Source organism: Lycorma delicatula, chromosome 6 (genome assembly GCF_047948215.1).
Source record: "Lycorma delicatula isolate Av1 chromosome 6, ASM4794821v1, whole genome shotgun sequence".
NCBI lineage: Eukaryota > Metazoa > Arthropoda > Insecta > Hemiptera > Fulgoridae > Lycorma > Lycorma delicatula.
Window position 1 is genome coordinate 8,187,724 of NC_134460.1, and position 25,443 is coordinate 8,213,166.

A 25,443-nucleotide genomic window follows, 5' to 3' on the forward strand; every position below is an offset into this window, starting at 1 on the left:
TTGATAATTGTACAAATAATACGTACACACATAAATACATGTATATAATAAAATACAATAGAAACGTTCCTCGTAAGGACAATATTTATTAAAAAAAGGAACGGAAAACTAAAAAGGAAGGATGATAAAATGTAAAAATAATAAAACAAGATAAAATAAGTACTAATAATAATGAAAAGTAACAGAAAGATAGATGCACAAGGTTAGCGATTCTTAGTATAAAGAACAACATTATTAAAAGAGACAAAAGACGCTATTGCTGTTTGAACATATATGAATAAATATAACGTCTCTGCGTTTGCATGCATAATAAATATAGCCAAAGTGTAATAAGTAGAAATAGTTGTGACATAATACAGAGAACAAAACGGTAGCAAAGATATATATCTATTACATTCACAAACACACACACACACACACACACACACACACACACACACACACACACACACACACACACACACACACACACACACACACACACACACACACACACACACACACACACACACACACACACACACACACACACACACACACATATATATATATATATATATCTTGCACTGATAAACGTAGTTTATATACGAAGAATATATTTACAAGAAATAAAAGCTTACATCTCACACAGCACTGTAAGAAAACGTTCATCATTCTTGAATTTTCAAAATAAAAATGATTTCTGTGAATATAAAGGTTATTTTTCATGTTCATTTTATCTTCATATCATTTTTTCTACATCAGGTAAAAACAAAATCAATTATATAAAAATAAGTATTTTAATTAAAATTTTATTTCATATTTAGTTAATTATTATTTTTTATATTACACAGTATTTCTGTCTTCCAGAAACAAAATATTGCCTTCACTTACAATTTTCAATAACTTATTAAATTTTTATTTTTTCTGACCGGTTTATTTAAAATTAAAATTGACTATTTTCATTTGTAAGAAAAACCTAAGTTTATGCAATTTTAAATACTAAGTTGCTTCAATGTATAATTTTGGATTCAATTAACAATTTTTTTTTTTTGTCTTCAGTCATTTGACTGGTTTGATGCAGCTCTCCAAGATTCCCTATCTAGTGCTAGTCGTTTCATTTCAGTATACCCTCTACATCATACATCCCTAACAATTTGTTTTACATATTCCAAACGTGGCCTGCCTACACAATTTTTTCCTTCTACCTGTCCTTCCAATATTAAAGCGACTATTCCAGGATGCCTTAGTATGTGGCCTATAAGTCTGTCTCTTCTTTTAACTATATTTTCCCAAATGCTTCTTTCTTCATCTATTTGCCGCAATACCTTTTCATTTGTCACTTTATCCACCCGTCTGATTTTTAACATTCTCCTATAGCACTGCATTTCAAAAGCTTCTAATCTTTTCTTCTCAGATACTCCGATCGTCCAAGTTTTACTTCCATATAAAGCGACACTGCAAACATATACTTTCAAAAATCTTTTCCTGACATTTAAATTAATTTTTGATGTAAACAAATTATATTTCTTACTGAAGGCTCGTTTCGCTTGTGCTATTCGGCATTTTATATCGCTCCTGCTTCGTCCATCTTTAGTAATTCTACTTCCCAAATAACAAAATTCTTCTACCTCCATAATCTTTTCTTCTCCTATTTTCACATTCAGCGGTTCATCTTTGTTATTTCTACTACATTTCATTACTTTTGTTTTGTTCTTGTTTATTTTCATGCGATAGTTCTTGCGTAGGACTTCATCTATGCCGTTCATTGTTTCTTCTAAATCCTTTTTACTCTCGGCTAGAATTACTATATCATCAGCAAATAACAATATCAAAATGATTATTTTTATTACATTTATTTTAGTTTTTTCCCAAAAGATTATTTCGTATAATTGTAATTTTACCTTCCCGGCTAATATAACTAAACAAAGGAAAACTGTTTTTTTTTTGTCTTCAGTCATTTGACTGGTTTGATGCAGCTCTCCAAGATTCCCTATCTAGTGCTAGTCGTTTCATTTAAGTATACTCTCTACATCCTACATCCCCAACAATTTGTTTTATATACTCCAAACGTGGCCTGCCTACACAATTTTTCCCTTCTACCTGTCCTTCCAATAAGGAAAACTGTAGTAATCGATTTAAAAAATCACTCTCTTTTTAAAATTGTACCTCAAGGGTACACTAAGAAAAAAACATTTTTTAACAAAAAAAAAAAAATCTTAACTTTTTTTATTAGAATTGCAAAGAGAATTGTTTAAACGTTATCCCTTAGGCCCAAAAAAAACCGTTTTTCTAAATTAATTTTTCCTGTAAATATGCGAGAAGCTTAATAGCTCCAGCTGTAAACGATTTTTCTTCAAACTTGGTAGGAAGATGGTCCTCAGAGGGATTTGTTATATTAAATTTTTGCAAAGATTGCTGAAAGGGTTGAGGGTGTTTTAGTCAAAATAAAATTTTACTAAAGCATTAAATCAAACATTTTTCTAACAAAATTTGAAGCCCTTTTTATCGCGATAAATTGCCCAATTTTCTTTTAATATTCACCCCACCCCAAAAAATAATTTGAAATATTTATTAGCTATTTTTTTCTTTCAAAGGAGTTAATGGGATATTTTTACTTTAATATTTTCTATATCAAGGCAACAAAATCTTGGATTTTACATTTTTTTTACTGTTGAAAAGTTCAATGTATAACACCCATTACTTTTAAAATGTGAAAATATTGATATTTATTATCCCTTAATGTCTAGTATATTTACAAAACAAATCTGCAAAAAATGTTCACCCCTTCCTAAAAAAAATCACGTTTGAATTTACCTTAAAATTACGGTTTTATCTTTTTGCTGTTCAATATTCTTGAAAATTAAAAAAAAAAATTACTATTGCTACTTTGGGGCTACTTTATTTTAACATTAATTTTACCCATTTACTCCTCCTAGAGCGAAGTCGCGGTGATATGAAAGGGAGGTCCCGAAATTAGCCTATAACTTTATAAATAAACAAAAATGTAATCATTTTATGAAAAAATCAAAAATCTTTTATTATAAATATTTTACATACATTTATAAGTACAAACGTATAGAAAATAAATAAATGGGATAGTTGCGTTTGTTTTTCATATAAAAGTTTCTCCATACGTAGATCTATATTAGAAACGCACACAAAAGCAAACTGTTTTCAAGTGGTAAAAGACTATTCCTATATTTAATTTTTAGGGCATCCATAGACAAAAAACCGATTCACAGAAGTAAGACGTGGCGAAAGGGATTAATATTAAATAGTAAAATAGTAATAATAAAATAGTAAATAGTAAAATATTAAATAGCTATTAGTCAAACAAATTATTTTACTTTCGAGAATATTCCTACAATTGTGAATTAACTCAGAATAATCACTATTACAGTAGTCTCCTGTGTAATAAATCAGGCGATATTACATCCTAAAAAATCTGATAAGGACACTACATGACTTCCTTGTACGCCTATTAAATTACATATACACATTTTTGGCTGCACTTCATTTAAACTTATTTCATTTAAATCTGAAAAACGATTTTCTAATTCTTTAATAAAGTGGGCAGTTACACAATTGCTAAAATATTAGTTATTAACATCAAATATTTATACAATTATTAATTCAACAACCTGAAATTACCTGATATATTAGAATAGAGTAAAAGTCCCTTTATTGCTTTTTAAATAAATATATGTCTTATATCTATCTGATACTATGTTTTTTAGAGTATTATGATGTAACCATCAAAAAAATGGAAACAAAACGAATTACCAGATGTTTCACCAAATCAGATGCGGACACCATATGACACCTTTAAATTCCATGTACACATTTTTTTGAAATGAAAAGCACATAAAATTTTATTTCATTAATAACTTCTAATATTTTTTTTTAAATTGTTATTATTGAATTACTATTTATTGTAAAACCTTTTACAATCGGAGATTAATAATTATTAATAAATTAATATATTTAAAATAAAAAAAATAAGGTAAAAAAAGGATATGAAGTCTGATTCAAACCGATGTGCCTTCTCCTAAGATCGAAGTATTTCATTAATTAAAATTTCATTTGGCTTTAACTCTGGAACCAATGAAAATAAGAATCACTTATGATATATCGTTGAAAATCTCTCAGTAAGGACTTATTCTTGCAGTTAAGAAAAAGTCAAAATACAATTTTTTTTTGATTTTAGGCTTTTTTGGACACTTTCTTCTAGTCAATTGCAATCAAAAGGGGAGGTGCACAACTAGATGTTACAACAGTCCTAAATCCAAAATTTCAACATCCTACGGCTAATCGTTTTTGAGTTATGCGAGATACATTCGTACGTACAGACGTCACACCGAAACTGGTAAAAATGGATTTAGGGATGGTCAAAATGGATATTTCCGTTGAAATCTGAAAACCGAAATTTTTCGTGATCACAATACTCCTTTACTTATTATTATAATTTTTAAAAGGAAGTAAAAATTATAATATAATTATATACTATAGTTTATAAAAAATAAATATATTATATTTTATAGTTTATAAAAAATAAAAATATCTTAAAAGTCGTAAATGATCAGCTTATAATGAAATATTCGGAGAATTATCTCCAAAGATTCATTCCTTGTTTAAATATTATCGCTTCTGATTACAATTAAACAGATTTCACTCGCGAAAACTATGGCATTCCCCTAAATTCCCAGTTATTTAAAAAATTGGTGATAGAACTTTACTGGCTAATTTTAAATAATTTGGGTTAATGTTACTCAAGAGAAAGAATTTCAGATTACAGACAATGTGTGTTATTATTAAACGTAATGGTCAAAAATAAAAATAACTGTATACACATTGCGTGTGGTGTGAATCCTGGGTTCTTAAAAGAGTTCAAGCAACCAAAATGCGGTGCCTTCCGACCGATAAATATCATACAATACAACGATATGCGAAAGGACTTAAAACTTAAGTCTGTATGTTGCTTAATAAAACAATCAAAGGGCGTTAAAAATAAACCTTGAGAGAATGGATAAACTTGATTTCCTTAAGTATTTATGTTCTACTGATCTGAAGGAAGGAGAAGGTGAGAAGATAATGAAGCCGCTGATAACGCTTTTTGAAGATGAAACGGGAAAATTACTTACTACGCATTGGATAAGGTCGATGATCTACAAATCTTATTGAATTTATACTGTGTAACATTCTTTGTAGTACTGATTATATTGACAATAATTATTTAAAAAAATTTATGCACAAAAGAAAATTGTTGATGGGAGAAAAAAGACACTAAATAAACCATTTTTTAATTTTTTTAGCTTGATTATATCATCATATAAGCTCTAGGCTTACGCGTGGGATATAGAAATGGAATTTTTCAGCGTAAAAAAATGCCATGCCTAATAAGGATTCGAACCTAGGACCTCCATACGAAAGGCCGAGACGTTACCTCTCCGCCTAGTAAATCGACAGAGTGTATATATATAAAACAATTACTGATCTTATATTCTTATTATCGCGCGCGCGCTCACACACCCACAAATATAAAAGAAGCATTGAAAGAAGTTTTTTTACATACGCAAAATGGTTTTGCAAAATGGAATATGAAAAGTTTTCCAGACTTAATTGTCTGAAAAAATTAAGACAAATATTTCACTGTAGAAATCGCGGGCCTGATCTCCGCAAGATTATTTTTTCTACAGTGTGGATATTAAAACGAATACCCCAGATCTGGGATTGGGCCACAAGGCGATAATGGTCCTAGACTTGAAACATGACAAGAAAAACCTGTTTGCCAGGACAGTATGTGATGGTGTTTCACGGTTAGGTAATACGGTTAATGAGGGAAAGTGTATCCGAGGCAGTGTTCGGAGGTCCTAGACAGCTTTCATAAACTGAGATTCTACTTGAAGGAATAAAAGAGGGTGCCAGTGTGGGAGAAACTTTGGTGATCATCATAAATTCGGACATGGAAGATGCCCAGGTGAGTAAGCATATTCTGGATGGAATTTTGAAGATAGAGGGTTAAGTCAACGACCCGATCCTTGTGGAAATGATATTGGGCATAACAGGGCACAAGGTTAAGCGACTATTAGAATACTTGGCCAGGAGAGATGGCAAGAGAAGATTGTTCTTTATAGCCAGGGAGAAAAAAGTCAAATAGGAGAAAGACGCCAAGTAGGGCAGAAGTGGCTTCAAACAATGAAGGATTGATTATGTTCATATGCTCAACTCTTAAGATAAGTCAAGGCCGGAGCTGGAGAAAGAATCTCAAAAGCCGTCATCTCTGCTAGATGAGGCAGGAGAAGAGGGCCTCGAACTGAGAATAAAAGATGAGAGATGAGGCTAAGACCTTATCTGTTCAGACCTTCCAGGGGTAAAACTAACCTCCTGTAGTAAGTTAGACAGGCTGCAGTGCATATAAGAAACTTGAATTGAGAAGTCAATAAAGAAGTGTTGAGAGCAGTCAGGGAGGCCCTCCCACCGGAAGTAAAGGCAGAGGTTAAGATTACCTCCCTTAGACCGGCCTTCAGACAGTTGCAGAATGCGACTGTCACCCTACCTAGGAGAGCAGATAACCACTGTAGGCCGGAGGAAGAATTCGCTTAGGATAACAGTCCTGTCGAGTGCTACTAAGAGAAGAAGACCGCAGCTGTTTCCGGTGTTAGGGAGCGGAACCTCGGACTTTGACTTTCACTGGCCCCGACAGGTTAAACTTGTGCTTTTCGTGTGGGAGGCCTGGACATAGGAGACAGCAGTGTGTTGAAGTAGCACACTGTGCATTATGTGGTGTGGAGGGCCACTGAGCTAGGAGTTGTTCGACCACAAAATGAAGTATCTCCTATTTAAGGCTAACAGGTCAAGGGACGCCATGGATATCTATTGGGCTACGGGGCAGATAGAGGCAGTGGATGTGATCCTCATCTCGGAACCCAATGTGGCGGCGGTCAGGAACCACGATGATTACTGGATCAGGTTTCAGAATCTGCAATCGGTCTCCCGACTGGAGGTACTCCGGTGTTATGTAGTGGTGCCAGAACAGGCATAGTTTGGGCTGACCTAGGAGGTCTGATCGTTATTTGTTGCAATCACTCGCCAAAATCTTAAATGCAAAAATTCATCGAATTCCTGGATGATTTAACGGATGAGATCACGAGACACAGAGGCAGACATATGCTTATTGTGGGGGATTTCTATACCAAGTCTCCCGAGTTCGCAGACATCACAGGATTAGGATTCGACTCGGCATTAAGAATCAGAATTGACCACTCATCAGTGATGACGCACGGAGTCTCTGGATCCCTCTGACCCAAAGGCACCTCCTGGGGACGGGCAATGCTTAATTGTGAACCCGAATCTGGGGAGAATCGATGAGATATGAGGTTTGGTCGATAGGGCGTAGGCACACATGTGCTCTCTTAATAACATCTAGCCTATAACTAGATTATTCCTGATGAACCCTAACAGATTCTGACACTCCACCGTGACTGGGGTTCCTCAGACTCATCGGGACCAGTGTTTTTAGAAAAATAGTACAAAAAAAAAAAAATACAAATAACTGTTGTTTTATGTAATTTAATAGAAATCTAAATAAATTTAGCTTAAGAACATTTAATACCCTGATAATTTTCGATTGAAATCGCTCATCACGACCTTAATGCACGACACTACTTTAAATTTCATAAAATACGTAAAAATCTAAATATACGAGTAGAAAGACAAATATAGCCGTAAATCAATTAAATAAATATCCCACCTACGAACATAATTTAATGTACAGGATAAAAATTTAATTTTACGATTGAAAACTTTTACAAAAAAAGTTTTAATTATTTAAAATTCAGAAAAGTTCTTACGCGTATTGCAGCTGATGTAGTTATTCAAATTTTTTTGTTACTTCCTGTTATGAACCACGATAAGTATTGATTTTTTTCTTTTACAAATTTTTTTTTCTAACCAATATGACCTCATCCTTTTGGATTGGGAATTTTTTTCATTCTTCACGTGTACGGTTGTAGTTTCTTCCCCTTTTCTTAGCCTTGATGATACATTTGACACTGTGAACCATTTCCCCTACTCTTATCTGTTCTATCTCATCACTTCCTGTTATGAACCACGATAAGTATTGATTTTTTTCTTTTACAAATTTTTTTTTCTAACCAATATGACCTCATCCTTTTGGATTGGGAATTTTTTTCATTCTTCACGTGTACGGTTGTAGTTTCTTCCCCTTTTCTTAGCCTTGATGATACATTTGACACTGTGAACCATTTCCCCTACTCTTATCTGTTCTATCTCATCACTTCCTGTTATGAACCACGATAAGTATTGATTTTTTTCTTTTACAAATTTTTTTTTCTAACCAATATGACCTCATCCTTTTGGATTGGGAATTTTTTTCATTCTTCACGTGTACGGTTGTAGTTTCTTCCCCTTTTCTTAGCCTTGATGATACATTTGACACTGTGAACCATTTCCCCTACTCTTATCTGTTCTATCTCATCACTTCCTGTTATGAACCACGATAAGTATTGATTTTTTTCTTTTACAAATTTTTTTTTCTAACCAATATGACCTCATCCTTTTGGATTGGGAATTTTTTTCATTCTTCACGTGTACGGTTGTAGTTTCTTCCCCTTTTCTTAGCCTTGATGATACATTTGACACTGTGAACCATTTCCCCTACTCTTATCTGTTCTATCTCATCACTTCCTGTTATGAACCACGATAAGTATTGATTTTTTTCTTTTACAAATTTTTTTTTCTAACCAATATGACTTCATCCTTTTGGATTGGGAATTTTTTTCATTCTTCACGTGTACGGTTGTAGTTTCTTCCCGTTTTCTTAGCCTTGATGATACATTTGACACTCTGAACCATTTCCCCTACTCTTATCTGTTCTATCTCATCACTTCTGGTTACATTTTATGATCTTTCATTACCTCGATTACCTGCTTTAACCAGTTTGATTGTGTGTTACTATTTTCTATGAATTCTAGAATTTTTAAAAATATTTTCTTAGTGGGCATTCTCTTGATGCGACCATAGTAAATCCAACTTTCTTGCTCTTTCTTTCAGTAATTCTATCGGTAGGCCAGTCTGTGTTAATATTTCGACTATTCTCCATAAGATTTTCATCTTCTCGTATTTGATACTTAGTAATTGTATTAGGTCTTACTCGTCTTGAATCATCATATCTGTTTTGTAGCAAGTGATCTGTAGTCTGGTCTTTTCTGCTACTTAACGTAGCGTTTCCATTTATTTTTTGGGTGTTCCTGCGTCCTCATCTAGGATAGCAAATGATAATAATATTTTCAATAAAACTTTATTTTATTAAAAAAAACTGGCAACTACAAAAAATGTATACTTCGTCGATAAAAATATATATTTTAATATAAAAAAAAATCATTGAGGAAGAAAAAATCTACGGTTAAATTTCAATACTTGGTTTAAACATTTAACATAATATTATTTAAATCAACAATGAAAGAGATTTGATACAAAGTTTAACTAAAGACGTATGGAAGATCTAAAATTTTGAATGTTTTATCAACATTTTTCTTCATTGATATAAAAATTTATTAATTTTTAGAAAATAAATATTAATTTTGTAAAATTAACAGTTTCAATTATACTAACGAAGACTTTTCTTTGTTATTGAAAAATAAATAATAAAACGAATTAAATCTGCTAAGAACTAAAACAATCAGAAATGTGTTGGCAAAATAATACGAATGGAATTAGAATGTTAATGAAAGGAACATGTAGGGTACAACAAACAAAAGGCATTATATAAATATGATTTTCTGAAAATGTATTTACAAATAAAAAACACTCATAAGTTACTTGTATGTACTACATTTATGTGCTTAAACGGGCACATAGTGAATTTTAATTAATATTACAATCAGGATTTCCATTGTTATTTTACATCAGTTTTGAATAAATTTTACGCACCAGCGGTTTTTTTATACTTTTAATCCAATTTGATTTTGTTTTAAACTATAAAATAAATTTAAGCCTGTATAACATATTTAAACAACGGTATTTTACTCAAACTGATAGAACCGACAATCCTTATTGAAATATACAGTAATCTATTAACTAATTCAGTACAATTATTCACACCAATATTTTAATAATAAGACTTATGTTTAATTCTATACTGAATTATTTCATCACAAAAAAATTAAAAAAAAATTCTAATTACAATATTACTGAGATTACGTATTAAAATCGATATATCATTATGAAAAATTAGATCTACATTTATGTAATATAAACTTTACACCCTATTTTATTCGAAATCTCCGACAGGTAAACAGGGCCAATTTTACAAGGGAGTGTTTTAAGGTATTATTCCGTACAAAAGCCGATTAATACAAAATTATTCATCTACAATTTGTTATTCTCATGTTCGAAAAATGACGCGATCTCCTGATGGGTTATGATCTAGATGGGAGTGCCCGGAGGAAGTCTTAACAATACTTTTTTATTTTTTGGGTGTTCCTGCGTTCTCAGACAGGATAATAGAAGAGAATAACATTTTATATTACATTATTTATTAATTGCAATAATCTTATGGTAATTACAATAAAACGTTATTTTATTACAAAAAGATTGCCGATTAAAAAAAAATTATAATTCGTCGATAAAGAAATATATAGGTCTGGGTACAGTTCTTTTTTTAAGAATATAATCGTATCCTTGATAAATCGTTTGTTTTCACCGATTTTGATCCTTTTTATTATCTGCGATGCCTTTTTTTCACCACTTAGAGTTCTGTATATACATATATATACAGAACTCTGTTCGGTTCATACTTTCGTTACAGTAGAGGTAAGATAAGTATGATTTGGTGGGGATCTGTGAACCTATCTAGCAATTCTATGTATTTCTATCCTGCGCTGCTTAATAGCTGTTTAAGCCTGATTACGCCTAATGATTATCCGCACATATTACGTTTAAGCATACACAAATGTTAACAGAGGTTTGACCACGCTGTTTGATTAAAATAATTATAAATATAATAAATTAATTATATTATTAATAAACTATGTAAATAAAACAGAAAATATAATTATAAACTTTGTAAATTCTCTGTAAGTCTGTTAAGAAAGCTGGCTAGGCCTACGATATACAATATAATTACGCTGAGGAGAATTGTCATTCATAATTGTAATTATTAAGAAGAATGCGTATAGATTAAAGCCGGGCCTAGTAATTCTTAACCTTTACGTAAAAATAAAGAAATTTAAAATTTTTGGAAATGATGTTTACCTTTTAGTGTGTGTGCGCAAACGTGCATACACATACACATACACACACAAACACAACCACTTCCTCCACAAACTCGTCTTATAAGCAATAAATATCACACTTACAGAGTATACCTCTCATAAAATTAATAAAATAATTTACGTAAACATAGGTCGGGAAACATTTTTTTTCAAGTTATAGCTTGTCAAAACTTTCCCTATATTTCTGGTTTATAGGTCAAATAATCTTTTACTAAAACTCAACCGATGCAAATTATCGAGCAAGAATTTATATGCAATATTATATGAAAAATTGAAAAAAAAAAAGATGGTTCAAAAACTGAATCACCAGTAGTTTCTGAGAAAATTGTTATAAAAACCATACTTAAAATCGTAAAACATATTTCTTTAAAAGTTAGTATAAATCTATTTTGTTAAACTACAAACAAAAAAATAAAATTTGATAAGTTTTCCTTAGCTAAGAAGGTAACATCTCAGTCCCAGGTTCGAATCCCGGTCAGGCAAGACATCTTTTAATATTCTACCAATTTCCACCGGGGTATTAACCAAAGCTGTTGATGCCTATTTTTAGAAAAAATTTGTGGAGAATTTAATTTAGAAAAGTTATATAATTAGAGTCCGTAAAAAGCGAATAAATGTTTAAAATTAAAAATCCATTTTTGTTGTAAAACAGAAAATTTTGGACTAAAACGGATGAGTTAAAAGGTAGATATTTTTATCTAATCAATTTTATGGAATGGAATGCAAAGTTGGCGGGAGTTTATTACTCCCTACTTTATCGCAGAACCTGGACAGAGTCCCTTGCTGCTGGGTGATTCTATCGGGCGTGTTTTTGAGGTTTATTTTTAGTTAGCGGGTCTAATTTTTTCAAGTTTTCTTTATTATTATTTAGTATTTTAAGACGGATTTAATTGCATTCCAATCCGTTGTTGAACCAGAGTTATCGAAACCATTTCATGGGCCGACCGCGGAAGGCTAGGCTTATAAAACCTGTCCTCCCGACGTAATTCCCCTTCAGACCGTCCACTGAAGTCCTTTCGGTGCTAAATCTTAATAGGCTAGCAGGAATACGCCACAACGGGGCACTAGCTATAAGGAAAGAGCAATGCGTCCCCTTTTCCGGAGGAGTCGCAATTGCTGGGTTATTTTATCTTTCTTGTAAGTTTTGAAAAGGAGAGGTTGTGTAGAAGCTCTTCTGGTATGGCTGCCCTTCAGGACGCATCTCTGCTGGGCTCTGTTCCGGACTCCAGTCCGTGATGTTGAGACGAGTGGTGGGTCTTCCTTCTTCTTCATCTTCTTCTTCTCCCTCTTCTTAATCAATTTTATAATATAACTATTATTTAATATACTGTTTAATTAATTTTCAGTTAAAACATTCAGCTACCTCGGTTTTAATCTCATGCCAACTTCAATAAGATGAAATTTTAAGATCGATAAATTAAAAATAATGTAAATATGCAGTCAAAAATTTAAAAATATACCTTAACTGGAATAATATATATATATATATATATATATTCATATTTTAATCGCAATAAAAAAAAAAAAAAAAAAAAAAAAAAAAAAAAAAAAAAAAAATAGCAATTATCAGATAAACAATATATTTGTGTTTGATAATAAAATACTCATTTAATCTTTATTTTAACATTTCGGTTATATAAAATCACTAAAAGTATAGAATATCGTATATACTAAATCGAAAAGATTTATACATTTTTAACGATGTTGCGTTTAGTAACAGCCGAAGAAAAACAGAGAACGGTAACATAAATAAGACGTTATATTTTGTAAACGAACGAAGTCTGCACCTAGGGGGTAATTTACCATTTTATACTTCTAAAATTTATTTTGTACAAGCTAGAATAAAAAATTGCGGTGCATTACTTATAACGAGTATTATACTCGTAACTCTTATTAACCTATTTTTTCTTACCAAAGAAATATATATATATATACATTATATTACAAAAACACAACACACGCGCGCCTATTATTTTATTTAATATACTACTCTATTATTTTATTTTATTTATGAAAATATATAATGCAAGTTAATCCATGAAAGTAGTAGAGCAAAAATAAAACAGAAAATACATTTTCTATATTATTATTATATTTAAAAGCCCCCCCTAGCTCCAACCACAGGGCAGATTTCGCCAATTTCTTTTTAAATGAAATCTTATGATTTCGGACTTTGAAATAATAACTGGTGTTAATAGTGGGCAAAGGATGCTATTCCATAGAATTTATCTTTCACCAATAGATTCAATCATCATTTCAGAGGAGATAATTTACTATGCCCCCAGCTTTCTGTATGACCATATATACAGAACAAGGACAGACATTGGATAACCAGCAGAGATGCGTCCTGAAGGGTAGCCATACCAGAAGCGGATGAAGAGCTTCTAAACATCCTCTCCTTTTCAAAACTAACAATAAGATAAAATAACCCAGCAATTGCGACTACTCCGGAAAAGGGGACGCATTGCTCCCTCCTTATAGCTAGTGCCCCGTTGTGGCGTATTCCTGCTAGCCTATTAAGAGTTAGCACCGAAAGGACTTCAGTGGACGATCTGAAGGGGAATTACGTCGGGAGGACAGGATTTATAAGCCTAGCCTTCCGCGGTCGGCCCATGAAATGGGTTCGATAACGCTGGTTTAACAACGGATTGGAATGCAATTAAATCCGTCTTAAATTCACTAAAATAATAATAGACAAAAATTGAAAAATTAGATCCGAGATTAAAAAAATAACCTTTTAAAAAACAAGCCCGATTAGAATGATCCAGCAGCAAGGGACTCTGTCCAGGTTCTGCGATAAAGTAGGGAGTAATAGACTCCTGCCAACTTTGCATTCCATTCCATTCCACATTGGATAAAGTTGGGGTCTACTTGGTAGAACCAGTCCTCAGATTGTATGTGGCTCTCTCATATGAAAGATGTTTTAAAAATATTAAGAGTGCATGTAAAACCAAAATGAGAGTATACTGAAAATGTATTAAGTACTAGAATAATAAGTTTTACAAAAAATTAATCTTATTTAGAAAGAAATTCTTACATCTCGGACCACCCCTCACTCCCAAAATCTCCAACCACATGAACGAAAAATCTGATGTGGACATCACATGACTTCCTTATACGTCTATTAAATTACATATACAATTTTTTTTTTTTAAATGAAAAGTACATAAAATTTTATTTCATTAATAACTTCTGATATTTTTTTTTTAATTATTATTATTGAATAATAATTTATTGTAAACATTTTATTTACAATCAGAAGTTAATAATTAATAAATCAATATATTTAAACTAAAATAAAAAAATTTAAAAAAGGAGGTGAAGTTGGATTTGAACCGATATGCCTTCCCCTTGTAAGATCCAATTATTTCACTAATTAAAATTTCATATGGTTGTAACTCTGGAAACAATGAAATAACTAACACTTATCGTTGAAAAGTTCTCAACAAGAACTTATTATTACAGTTAAGGAAAAGTCAAAAATCCAAAAAATTTGGATGAAATTTGGTTGAAATGTGAAAACCGAAATTTTTCGCGATCACAATACTTCCTTTACTTTGTACAAGGAAGTAAAAAACATGCAAGTAATCGAAAACACTTCTCTGAGGCACTCTGCGTTCTACTTTTTGAAGTGAGGACCTAAATTTTAAAAGTACATTCTAATAGAAAGATAAAATTTCAACTAGTTGTTTACGATCGTAAAGGTATGACTTCAACCAATTATAAGCAGCTCCTTTGATATCATAGCTACTAAATTATTTCATCAATAAAATCATTGGAATTATTGAAATCGAATACTTTACTGAGGTCACAAAAAAACTTAAAATGGAATATTTTTGTTAACTAAGGAATGTAAAATACCGGGGGATTAAAACAAAACTTCAGAAACTTTAAAAGCATACAAAAATTTAGTGAAATAACTGATAGATTCGGCTAAGGTTCCATTTCATGTAAGATCACAAGCCTTTGTCACTCAAACTTCTTTGGTTCGATGTGGCTTCAATTTGTAATGTGAAATATATACCATCTGAAAGCCGATTTCATTCCAGACAGTAGCCAGCAAGTCGGGTGCTACCTCGGCAGCTGCGGGTTAAATTCGAAGTCTTGGCTCAACAAGATCGGCAGGCAAGGGGAGTATATAAACCCGGTCATTAATGAACTCCATAAGAAAAGACTCTTGCAGAGTCAAATATGGGGAGCGAAGTAGCCATGCACTGGACTTTTGCAACCGATCCACCATTGATCTGGGAGTATCACGAAAATTACGGACTTCTAGGCGATTGTGAGGTGGTGTCCCGTCTTATTGATAGTAATGGCGTCCATTTTGGTCAACATCGTCTAACTGAGGAATTATAAAATTTTAAAGCATATCCAGATAAACGATACCATTTGCAGTTCCCACCTCGAAGAAGAACGAGACGTACAGCCTTTATTTTCTTAGGCTATCTTAAGGCTATCACGAATGTGCTGCAAATTTTCATGAGAGTTTTCTCTAACCCATACTCGGTGGTTGTGTTCACCTTGCCTGATGTGAAACGACTTATCACTAAAAATTACATCGTCTAAAAATGTACCGTTGTCTGCAATTCTATCCATCATTTCCTGCAGCCGAGCGACTTTGTTGTGATCTGTAATGTGTTGAATCATGGTTAATTTGTATGGCTTCAAGTGCAATCGTTTACGTAGTACACGTCAAACAGTCGATTATGAAAGCCAGTTTCACATGACACACGTCGACTTGATTTCTTCGGATTACGTGCAAAGCTTTCTTTGTGTTGTTCCACAGCAGCTTCAGGACGCGTGGGTATGCTGGCGATTCTATATGTTTAACAAAACAACTTGTCTCAATGAAGGATTGGTGCCAACGTGATTTTCGTACTCTTTACGAAAATCACGTTGAACTGCAACCTTGCTGACTGCAAATCGTTATACCAAAACACAAAGCGAGCACATTCCCCAGCAGTAAATGTATCAATTTTTAACAAAATTGTTGACAGCGTTGGTGGCTGAATTCGGTACAAATGAACTAAGTGAATCAAAATTTGATGTTTTGCTATGAAATGAGCCTTTTATACATAACCGAATATGTAAGTTATCTAAATAAAGTGATATGATTTTTAAGTTTTGAAATCCTTTTTGAATCACCCGGTATTTCTCAAACACTGGAAAATAACACTGACACTGGGTAATAAAACGTTTTTATCTATAACCACGTTGAAAATTTTTTAATAAGATATGCTTGTTTTTGAAAAGCAAACCTTATTCCGTGTATGCATAAGTACGCGTATACACAGATATATATATATATACATACAGATGTAGTATTTAGCCAATTTAATTGAAGATTCCCTCAAAAAATTAATTGAAAATATATCAAAACTGTTTCTTTTTTCAAATAAGTCGTTTTTAAATAATTTTAAATTTTAATAATTTTTGTTTTCATTAGAGTATTACAATTAATTAATCGATAATAAAATATACATTATTTGCAAATATTTATCCTAAATGTATAAACGTAAATTTAAATGTATGAAAACAGATTTAGACCACAAGCCTCAGGAGTAGTCCGCATGAGTCGGTACAAGACTACACGTTTACCAGTACATTTACACTTACACGCCAGACTGCGAACAGATGCTTGGCATCTCTGTAGAGTACTGGTGACATCGTCAATGCGCTGTTACTATGTTAGCTGGTATTACATAAACAAATATTTGCATAAAATAAAAAAAATATTAAATTAGTTTATATGAATTCAGAAAGATGATAAGTATATAACTAATTTCATTAAAGAAAATATATTTTACTATTTTTTTTTTTTTTTTTGAGGTTTTTAGGGGCATCGACTACTTTGGTCATTAGCCCCATCCCACTTCAAAAAAAAAAATAAAAAAAAAGGTTCTTTAATTCATGTTTCCATGAAGAAAATAAGTGATCAAAATTTCAATCTTCTAATTTAAAATCCAACAAATTACCGCCTAGGCTTTCCTTTCGGCCATCCTTTCTTACGTTTTTCCATTCTGCGAACGGCCTCAACTTCCGACGACAGAGTGTCTGAGGCTTCGGACATGGCATCGTCTTCTCTTTCTGACGCCAATGACGTTCGCCGGCTTACATCAGGTGATGAAAGCTTCAATGGTGCTGTGAGCATCGTTGCAATTGAGTCTAAACTTGCAACCGATGCACTTTCGGCGGCTGATGAACTTGATTCAATGTCTAAGGCTGTGCTTGGGCCGGCTGATACAGATGCTCTCGCCACAGTTGTTCTCTGAGCTTTTGGGGCCTCTGTAGGTACGGTTTTAATATCGTCTGTGTCCGGTGCTTTTTCGATAGTTACTTGCACCTCCATTTTGGTTGACGCAGATTTTTCCTGTACTCTTGTCACAGTATCCTTAGCTATGTGACTCGTCGTCGGGGTGATCTTTAGATCTTTGTCGGATAAATCAAGATTTTTCTTCATTACGTCTATTGCTGGAGTTATAATCGAAGATTTTGCCGGTTTTTTAAACTGCGCTGGTACGGGTCTTCTGTCGGCGACGTCAGTCCGGGAATGAGCCTTCTCATGTTTTCTTTGTTGTATCTGATGAGTCGACTCGATCTTGGAATCGATGATTCTTTCTATCATTGTCGCGAGACTTGGTGCCATCGTATTAAGCAACTGCTCCACGTTGATTTTAGGTGTGGGGGGAGCAGCAGCTGCTTCTGCGTATGTAGTCGATGGTCTAGGTGTACGTAGGTTTACAATCTTCTTCGCTTCAGGGTAGCTGACTTTTTGAAGCGTTTTAACCTCCTGAATGGCTGTTTCTGATTTGCATACCGGGCAGTTCCTGGATCGACAGTTATGGTGCCCTTTACAATTAATGCAGACTGGAGGGTCTTTACATGGATCACCCTCATGTATCTTCGTTCCGCATATACAAATTTCCTGCGCTTCACATCTAGCTGGAGTGTGTCCGAAACGCTGACATCTAAAACATCTCATCGGCTGCGGAATAAATGCCCGTACATCTAGCCGATGGATGCCAGCTCGTACCTTTTCAGGAAGACTTGGCCTATTGAATGTCAAAACATGAGAGGCCGAAGGAAGAATCTCACCATTTCGTCTCATAGAAAGTCTGCGACAATGTGTCACTCCCTGACTAGACATTTCCTGCACTATTTCTTCTTCAGTACAGTTAAGAAGATCACGGCAAACAACAACTCCTCTAGATGAATTAAGTGTACTATGCGGTCGGACAGTAACCGCAAATTCACCGATCTTCTTCAACGCCTGGACTTTCTGGCTTTGCATGTCGTTTATAGTTTCGACATGTAATCCGTTAAACGTCTTACGGATTTCCTTGACAGGACCACCAGCACAATTTGTAATCTCTCTAGCAATTAAGAATGGACTTACCTTTTGGAAGTTACCATTCTCTTTTGTAATGACCAAAAATCTTGGTTTGGGAACATTATTTCCAAACAAAGTCTTTCTCAAATCTTTACTGATTTTATCAGCATCTTTTCTAATCTTGTCACTCTCCTTACTTTTTTTCCTCTTCGCTTGTGGCGAATCGGCGGTTTCTAAACGAGGGTGTTTACGTGCACCCTCTGCCACGTTGGTTTGTTCAGGAAAATTCATGAACATTGATCCCTTCTGTAGCAAGGCTAGCCGCCGGGGTACACCCCCACTCCAGGGCTACTAACCTTGGAGGTCCGATCCGGTACTCCGGTGGAACCGGCATATGTCCTGGCAGAGAGCGGATGCGCAGTCTCTGCACTGACTCCAGGCTCCTACTCACCGAAGCTTTCAGAGCTCCCATGCACCGACATACATGGGCACCATTGCTACATGCTTGCCATCGCAGGGGGCATGTGGACAACGGAAGGGTCTCCGTTACACCTGCAATAACATTGACCCTGGCCGCCACATCGCCAGCTCTAAGAGTGGTATAAATCCATTTCCAAAATCGTTTGTTATTCCATTTCCTGCAGGTAGCCAAAAATCCAGTCCGTTTAGTGACCTGAAGTTGGAACCAGGTCAATCTTATCAAAGCATAACCGAGGAATTTACTCGGGACCCCGTTAGCCAGCTATATGTGATGTACAAAGGTCCAGGGCAGCTGTTGCCGCCCTGGACGTGGAACATAGATGTTGTGTTCCGGATTATCTACCTCAGAGCACTATTTTTGTTGTTTTCATTAATTGGATAAAGTTTTATTAATTTATTCGAACATACTGATACACTTGTATAATTGTTAGTCTATATGATTTTATATTTATTACTATTAAACAATATAATTTAGGAAAAATATTACTACCGTATCGAAAATAAATCTCGAAATGTTTGTTTATTGCAAATCATCGAAATCCAGATAAAATGTGTCTGTTTTAGGTATAGGGTTTCACTTTATTTAATATCTCATGAACGGGTAGCCGTAGAAACTTGAAAACTGGTAGAATAAATTCCATATAAAGGCTTCGATTAAATTAAAAAGAATCTGTCAAGAAGGTGGAAAGATGCAGAAGTAGGAGGAGTCTTTCTTTTCTTTCAAATAATTCAAATCAGTGTTAATTTTCACTAATTTTATTATGTCGTAATAAATAATATCAGTTTAAAATACGTATGATAAAGCTAATTTTATCGAATTTTTCAAAAGAAACAGGTACATTTAGATACATTTAAATGTATCTAAATGTACCTGTTAGGTACATTTAGGTATAGAATTCAGGTACATTTTTTATTTCTGAAGTGTGTTAACGAAAACAGTTAACATTTGTTATGATTGCTTCTATATAGGACATTGATGTTAATAACTTTTCCTTAAATACATCAAGGAGGGAGAGGAAATAAAACGGTTGGATTACTATATCCCGATGAAAATTTCAGTAGGACAAACTGTTTTCCTTACTTAATTATTGTTCCTTAAACATTTATAATATTTACAAAAAGTTTTTCAAAAAGTAACACCTTCCTCAAAATATTTCATACATACAAACTTCAGAGTAGTTATCAGTAATTCAATAGTAAATTAATTGTTAGAAATTGGTGTAATATTTTTTTTATGAATACAAAAAAGTAATTTTTTTTTTGATAGGATGGGGAGACTCCTCTACGAAGTCGGGAAAGTTATGGAACTCGTCGCTACTTTTTTTATGAAGTATGATTATGGGAATTTAACGGAATCATTCTTCCAAAGTCTTAATTCTAGATTTCAAAATTATCATCTATTAGATTCGTTTTTTCGTGCAATCAATCTACTGTTCTCTTATTTTTACGATGCCTTTTACTACTAGATTAGAAACAATATCTAGAATCAGACGAGATTGTAAAATATTACCTTTCGTTGGAATTTAATATCGAATAACGCCTAAGCAACATTTCCAAGACGTTTATAAAATTTTCAAAAATATTTCTGGCATATCCGGAATTCAGTTCATTTTAAGCTCTATTTGTATATTCATGATAAAATAATTCCTTTTTATTAAAAAATAATTAAAATTATAAGTTTTTTTTTTTTTATGAAAGAGCGGGCATCAACAATTATTGTCATTAGCCCGGTGGAAATTGGTAGCGTATGGAAAGATGCCTGACCGGGATTCGAGCTGGCACCTCCTCACGAAATGCCGAGACGCTATCTACTCGGCCAATAGATAAAGCCATAATTATAAATAACATTGTTGTAATTTTTAAAGAAGTGAGTGAAAACTTTTAGCTAATTTTTTTTCAAGTAATACTATACAGTAAAGTCACTCAAAAAATTAACATTTTTACATTTTAAATGCAATGGGATTCTTGCGAGATGGATTTAAATTTAAAATATTTTTTTAAACATTTGTTCTAATTAAAAAATATTACCAGAGATCATTGAAGTGTGATAGGGGAAAGTTTTCAACACTGGTGTAAAGTAGAAAATAGATTAATGCAGAAAATATAAATGCAAAAAAACACCCATTAACTCCTTTTGTGAAGCAAGGTATAGCTAAATATATATAAGTAAGGTTTTTTTTTGGGGGCGGGGTTGAGGCGGGTGAATATTAAATAAAATACTCTGGTAATTTGTGATCTTGATAAAAACTTCAACTTTTGTAAGAAAGGTTTGTTGATAAAGTGCAGCAATAATGAATTAAAATTTTATTTCGCCCAAAATACCACTACCTCTTTATACAATTTTTGCAAACATATTATTTTATCCCCGAAGGTTGTACTTGCTCACACAGTTTGAAGAAAATCGGTCAACGGAGTCCAGCGATATAAATATAGGTAGTTCCTTTTTCAGTTGGTTTGGCTTGTTGATTTAGAGCAACTGATATTAACAGCGATAAAATATTATTTCTTAGAAACCGAATATCATGCTACTTTCAAAATAATTTTTTTTCTTTTAACACAGAAAACGACAACAATAACAATATTTTTTAATTAATGCCTTAGATTAATTAATTATTTTTACATTAATTTTAAGACACGTGAGCAAGCCATCAAAACGGAGGATTATAAACATTTTTTTTTTTTTTGTAACATTTAAATGTGTTCACTAATAGACCGTGACAATAAATTTTCTTTCATTTATGTAAGAGGGAACACTGGACGCATGACATAAGGCTTTTGAATCATAAAAGTAATGAAAACCGTATTTCTAATTTGTTAATGATTTATGAATCACGTTTCTTACGCGGTTAATAACATTTTCGTTATTGAGCACCAAATAATCGTAATAAAATGCATCAGTAACTACGGCAAAGTATTGAAGAAATCACCGTATGGTTTGGAAAAGTATTCCTTGTAATAGTCATACACATTTTTTTTTGAGTAGAACGATAGAAATGCTATTACAATTGTGAGAATGGTAGAAAAATAATTTCGTTGAATAGTGGAGAAAACAGAAATCAATTTAGAAATGTGGCATCAACATTAAAAAGTGACTAATTACAAAGCGAATAGATCAATGGAACTAGTTTTTTCCACCCTACTTCCCTAGGCCGGACATACAATTAAGTAAAGCTCAGCCCAGGGAAGTGTCCTTTTATTTTAATGGAGCCTCCCAACCCACCGGCAGTAAATCCGGCACGGCAGTTCGGCCCCCTTCCAGTCGGATCTTTTGATCTTTACTTTGCCTGCCTCTAATCCTCGGGAGGGGTGACCAGGCCCGACTGGTCCACCCAGAGACCGAGTCTCGGTCTTAACAATCAGGCCCGACTATGTCGTTCCAGGGCCCCGCAGACGGCCGGGTCTCGGTCTTAATTTTACTTACGCTAGCCCCGAAGTTTCCATCGGCTCATCTGAACCGCCACACCTAAGCATACCGGGCCTCATAGATGGAGCTGTCCGCCCTTCCGTACGCCAAAGTCCACGGCCTCTCGCTTCAGCATCCTTAACGCGTAACACCTTCATAGCATACGTGTCGAAGATTCTCCAGTTCTTTTCCGAGGACAGCATGAAGGATATCAGATTTTTGGATCTTAATCTATCGATACCTGCTTGGGTCCGCTAAAGAAGCCATTATGTACACGTAAATATGGTGTGCTCCGCTGCGTCCTCTCTGTCGCAAAACATGCAGAACGGAGAGTACCGTCTGCCAAATCGATTGAAGTAATGATCAAACGTTCCATGCCCGTAGTGCAGTTGTGTCGTATAAAAGTTTATATCGCCATGTTTCCTTTTCATCCACATGTCTAAGTCTGTGATTAATCTCTTTGTCCAGGCTGCGTCATTTTCAGTCGTCTATCTTTCACGCAATATCTCCATTACGTTATCCTCGGCCGCACTCTCAATGGAAGTAGTTGCACTACCATAATTATACGATTATTTCCATACTTTAAACAAAGTAATATTCCTATGCTCGCGATTTCACAGTAAGAATTTTTTTTTGGGTGGGGGGGGGTAACTATCTATAAAGTATGTATCCAATGATCCACACTCACGAAAAGTTGAATAATCAAAGAAAAAAAAATCCATCGCAAAGTTACAGCAATTCTCATGAGTATGTTATGTCATGTGATAGAAAACATATAATTCTAGATTAAATGAATTTATTAATCAAAATAGAAGGATGACCAACTTCAGAGTAATGCTCAGAATTTACAACGTTAAATACTATTAAAAAAAAAACCGGTAATTTTTAGTAGTTCTTTATTTAATGTAAATGTAAAAAGTATTATACTTTTATAACCGCATTTTTCATCGGCACGTCTATTATTTCTAAGGTGACTTTTATTGTATTTACTTCACAAACCTTTAATGGTATAGAACAAGTTCAACAAGTTTATAACCGTCATTATATCAACACAGAAAGCTGTGTCATATTATAATAATACGTTCTTTATTGGCTTTAATTGTCGTGATTGTTTCGTTTCTGTGTATTTTTTAATCATATATAATATTACTGCAGAATACAAATGAATACAGAATAATGAAGTTAGACAAATGTTATTTACAAATGTACATTTTACGAATCGCAACACATATAATACAAATCACGTGTTGACTTATTTTTAATACTACTTTTCTCAGGTTATTCAAATAAATGACTTATTTATTTAACATTCATTACTTTGTACATGTGTTATCTGTTAATATACGGCTGTTATTAAAAGATTTTATGTATTGACATTTATTGACAGTACACATGAGCGCGAGAACGCAAAGACGCACACGCAACGAGTATTAATAAAGCATGGAAAACCTTAAAGAATTTATTAATAGTAAAACAGAAAAATTAAATTTACCAAATCTTCCAACTCAAATCAATTTATCATTCGGTATGGTACCAGGAAACCCACGAAAATTTTAAGTAGGGGTAAAAATTAAAAAAAAAGTTTTTCGTATCTTGTTATATAGTACATCTTAAATAATTGTTCAACAGTGAAACAATAAAAAAATAAAATTCAGAGAATGCTCTTACCTCGAAACGATTTTTTTTCAGTATAAAACCATTACATCCCAAAACGCCAACGAGAGAAGAATAAAATTGTTTAAATTAAAAATATAAGTTATGTTATTTAAAGGGTTCAGAAAAAAAAATGATTTTACGTAAAACATTTTGGGCTCTCTCTTTTTGTGTTTAGCTTCCAGAACCACCGTAAGGTATTTTTCACAGGATGAATGAGGATGATATGTACGAATGTAGATGTAGTATAGTCTTGTACAGTCTCAGGTCTACCGTTACTAAGATGTGTGGGTTGATTGAACCCGGCCACTGAAGAACACAGGTATCCATGATCTAGTATTCAAATCTGCATAAAAGTTACTGCCTTTACTAAGATTTGAACCTTAGAACTCTCGACTTCGAAACAGCTGATTTGCGATGACGAGAGTTCACCATTAGATCGACCCGGTGGGTTAAAAAAATGTTAAGCTAGAGCAACCCTAACCAAAACGAGAAATATTTTTCACAGCTAGCTCCGAAAGTTTTTACAGCAACTACCAAGTAATAGTTTTAAACCGAAAAATCGATCCATTGAGTTAGGTGTACTGTATATAAATATATATATATATTTAAAATGAATTTCAAGAAGATTTAATAAATAATTAATAATTTTTAAATAAATTAAAACGGAATCACTGGAAATTATTACGAGAACGAGATTAGGAAAAAAACAAAAGAAACAATATTATCAGATGAAAAGAGAAAAATATCATTTTATCTGGAATGAAGCAATGTGCATAAGTTTTATTTACCTCAAGTTTTAAGACTAATTTTCTCTGATAAAAAACTTTTTGAATATCGAACTAATTTTATCTGTAAGAAACCCCCAGAGGATTTTTCCAAGATTCCTACTTTAAAGGGATTTTTTTTTTTATAAAATAAAAACAAATGATCGAAATATGTAATTTGATTGTAAGTAAGATTTCAGTATATATAAAATGTACGCTTATATTCGATTCAAATTGAGGACCTTCTCATTTTATTAATATCAGTTTATAAGTAGTTTAAAAGAATACTAAATTTTAAAATTTAAAACTTCTAATTTTCATGAATAAGAGAGAGAATTCTTTTTTCATTACTAAATGAAAAATTGGATACATCTAGTCTGAAAAAAAACTTGAAAAATAAATTTAAATATAATCTACTATTTACAGTACTTCTGTAGGAATTACCGATCTACAGAATACCACAATCATAAATCCAATATTTAGTATTTATTCCCTCCTCTATGAATCGTGAGACCTTGCCGTTGGTGAGGGGGC

At 33.2% G+C, this 25,443-nt stretch overlaps 2 protein-coding genes across 2 annotated transcripts in view; one reads left to right on the forward strand and one right to left on the reverse strand.

The window, feature by feature from the left end:
* The window catches only part of LOC142326414 (neural cell adhesion molecule 2-like), a 390,692-nt gene that overhangs the window by 51,280 nt on the left and 313,969 nt on the right, over positions 1-25,443 (reverse strand). The window lies entirely within an intron of this gene.
* The window catches only part of LOC142326477 (uncharacterized), a 28,908-nt gene continuing 4,035 nt past the window's right edge, over positions 571-25,443 (forward strand). The window contains exon 1 of the mRNA XM_075369051.1: positions 571-744. Coding sequence (XP_075225166.1) covers positions 676-744 — 69 coding nt within the window. The 5' untranslated portion in view covers positions 571-675. The remainder of the gene's footprint in view (positions 745-25,443) is intronic.